The 3154-nt window shown below is 39.4% G+C and overlaps 1 protein-coding gene across 1 annotated transcript; it reads right to left on the bottom strand.

Moving 5' to 3' along the window:
- Positions 1-487: 487 nt before the first annotated feature.
- Positions 488-2021, bottom strand: LOC111781846 (receptor-like protein 57). The gene has a single exon (XM_023662561.2). It carries the CDS (start codon positions 1526-1528, stop codon positions 716-718), a length of 813 nt encoding a protein of 270 aa, XP_023518329.1. The 5' UTR covers positions 1529-2021; the 3' UTR covers positions 488-715.
- Between the last annotated feature and the right edge of the window lie 1133 nt (positions 2022-3154).

The raw sequence follows: 3154 nt of genomic DNA, 5'->3' as shown, positions 1-3154 counted from the left end.
TCTTTCTCCATATCAGCAATTCTAAACTCGAAAAGTTACTATTCAACGACTGTTTTGTATCAGATTGTCCAGCTCTAAAGCTAAGTTGTTGGTGACATGATCACGGCGCTACACACCAAGCTAAACAGTGTTTTGATCAGTAAAGGGAAAACGTCTGACGCAAATGCACAGTAGAGTCTAATAACGGTATGGCTAAAATTCAAGTAAAGCCCAGACATTCAGAAAATTTTGAAAAATGATGGATGGGGGGAAGTGATTAAAGCTGCTGCAACAGAACAAAAATGGCCAACGGAGCTATAAAAACAACAAATTTGACCAAGACAAATTGGCACACAGACAAGTGCAGAACTAGTGAAGAACAGAGGCACTGTTTGCCTGTGTGTTTTTGAGTGAGTGAGAGATTTGCAGACAATTTTGTTCTTCAAAATGTGTAATAATAATTGAGAGCGATAACTCGATTATAACCAGTGGGGTTTATACATTGTTGATTGTTTTGGGAAGAAAATAGGAGAGAGGGGCAAAAAAATTGAAAAAAATAAAAAAAAGATCCTCTCCGATGATGAATCAAATCGAGGCGGCATCTCCCAATAAAAAAAAGGAAAAGAAAAAGAGTAGACCATTACTGGTTCGAAAAGGGGGGGAAATGGTATATACCTGAACAGAAAATTTATCAAGAACGGCTGATAGCTTAATAATCTCTGATGGGTGATTAAGATCAATAATCAGGCATGAGATGACTAATTTTCCCTTCTTCAACCACCATCTTCCGTTCAGTAATTTTCAACCAAATACAAACGGCAGTGAAGCTCAACACCAAGCTGACAAGTCCACTCCCTAAACCGATTCCAACAATGGCAATAATGGAAAGCCCCTTGTTCTTCATTGGCGCCAAAGGGAAGCCGTAGAGATCCTTGTTGCCTACGAAGGAGGAGGCGTTAAATTTAGGCAAATTGCCGCTTCGATTGCCGAGAGTGGAGGGGATTGGTCCGGAGAGACGATTATTAGATACGTCGAAAGTGGAGAGCCTAACGAGAAGACCCAATCGTTGAGGTATCTGGCCAGTTAGCAAATTATCGTGGAGATCAATAACATTCAAATAAGCACAAAATGCGAGCTCCTGAGGGATCTGGTCAGTGAGGCGATTGGCAGAGAGGTTGAGAACAGCGAGATTAACGAGATATTGAAGGTCGGAAGGGATGGGGCCTGTGAGAAAATTGGAGGAGAGGTCGAGGGCTTGTAAATTGGTGCAGTTAGCAAGAAAAGGGGAAATAGAGCCGCGGAGGGAGAGATTATTGAGGGAAAGCTTGTAAATACGGCCACTGTTGCAAGTGGCGCCATGAATGTAAGAGTTGAAGCCATTGCAAGGGTTGGCGAGGTTGGATTTGGTCCAGTTGTGGAGAGAGTTAGTTGGGTCTTCTAAAGATTGGCTTAGATTAGTGAGACAAGCCTCGTCGTTGGGATCTGAAGACGACAAAGGGAGAGCGGCGGAAGCCCACAAGCCGAAGATCAACAGTGTCCAACCAACCATAGTGAGAGGCAGAGGAGAGGAGGAAGCCAACAAACTCGCAATCAATTAGAGTTTAGAAAACTCTGATTCGATTAGGAAATAATACAAAGAAAGAAGGATTAAGACCCAAATGAAAATGCCTGGTCTAGTAAACAACAGAGGGTTACGGTTCTTGAAGAGGAAATAAATGAAAGGATGTAGGCTATAGAGACGCAAAAGGCTTCAGAATTAGGGCGATGCGATGGCTTCTATTCGAAAAGGGCAAGAGACACAGAGAGAGAGGGTTCGATGGTAGCTGTGAAGAAGGAAGGGGTGACGTGGTGGCAGCCGGAGCAGGCGTGGAAGAAGAGGGCAGAAACTGAGAAACCTGCTGACTCTGGAGTGTATTTTAGATGAGAGAGAGGGGCGGAGTGGGGTCTGCGCCTTTGCGGGGGCGGCCACTGCGCATGTGAAGCCGAGGATAGCGACCACTTGAAAGGGTATTTTCGCCACTTTACCCCCCACACACACTACAAAACTCTCAACTCCCCACTCTCCATTATTATTGCTTATGAATAATGTAATAATAAATTATTAATGATTAAAAAAATAATTAAAACTTTAAAAATGCTTAACAAATTAGTAAATTGTCTTATAATTCATAATTACCGAGCATGTGAGGTGGGTATGAGGGAAATTATATGTTGTGTGAGTTTGATATGATTTGATATCATGCTATGACCTACTCACAATTTGCCTAAGGCTGGTGCAATGTGAACTCCGCGCCGGAGTTTGTTTGCCGGTGATATTGAGCAGTTTGGTGTTGAATAAAGCAAGTGACAACTCATTCTAAAACCTTTTCACTTTCGTACTCTGTTTTCGTCCTTAGCAATTAATTTCTTCTAATTAATTATAGCAATTGATATTTCCTCTAATTACTATGTCAAAATTTAATTTGGTAACTGTGAAATTACCCTTTAAAATCATTTTCTATTTTTAAAATTTATACCAAATAGATGTTTTAAAGTACAAACTTATTGAGGCAAAATTTACATAAGGCTCCATTGTTAATAAAATTAGTTAAATTGTTTAAATCTTAGCCAACAGACATATAGATATAAACATAATATAATCCTAGGTTGTCCTTAAAAATCCCTTAATTTCCAAGCAAATGGAGCCGTGGGTCCACGTGTCACCCCAACTGGAATGACTTATTTTCCATTCCCGCCAATTACAAAGCGACACGTAAGCAAGGTGCGCGCATGAGCCCCCGATTCCCAAATCCCGATCACGGGTTGTACGAGAGAGGGAGAATAAATAAATAAATAAACAAAACATTGATAAAATGAAATTGACCCACGTGTCCTCGACAATTTTTTTCTCCTGGCGTTACTATCTAACAATATTTAAATTTTAAAACATTCTTTTTTCTGATTTATTCGTGAAATTTAAATAATACATCCACCTTCAATTGATTAACGACAGTACCGTAACTTTCTTTACCTTTAGGAAAATAAACAATTCCAAAATTTACTTTACTTTCCCAATCAAATTACAAATTTAATTAAAAAAATTTAAAGTTAATGCTGGTAGATTTCCCCACGATGTAACTATATATAAAATTGAAAAAAATAATTAAAAGTATTTAACCAAGTAAACTTTTAGTAA

This window comes from Cucurbita pepo, chromosome 19, assembly GCF_057944985.1.
Source record: "Cucurbita pepo subsp. pepo isolate OVF chromosome 19, ASM5794498v1, whole genome shotgun sequence".
NCBI classification, from domain to species: domain Eukaryota; kingdom Viridiplantae; phylum Streptophyta; class Magnoliopsida; order Cucurbitales; family Cucurbitaceae; genus Cucurbita; species Cucurbita pepo.
This window is presented reverse-complemented; position numbering and strand designations above follow the sequence as displayed.

Coding starts and splice junctions, on each gene's coding strand:
- LOC111781846 (XM_023662561.2), bottom strand. CDS start 1,528: ATGGTTGGTTGGACACTGTTGATCTTCGGCTTGTGGGCTTCCGCCGCT.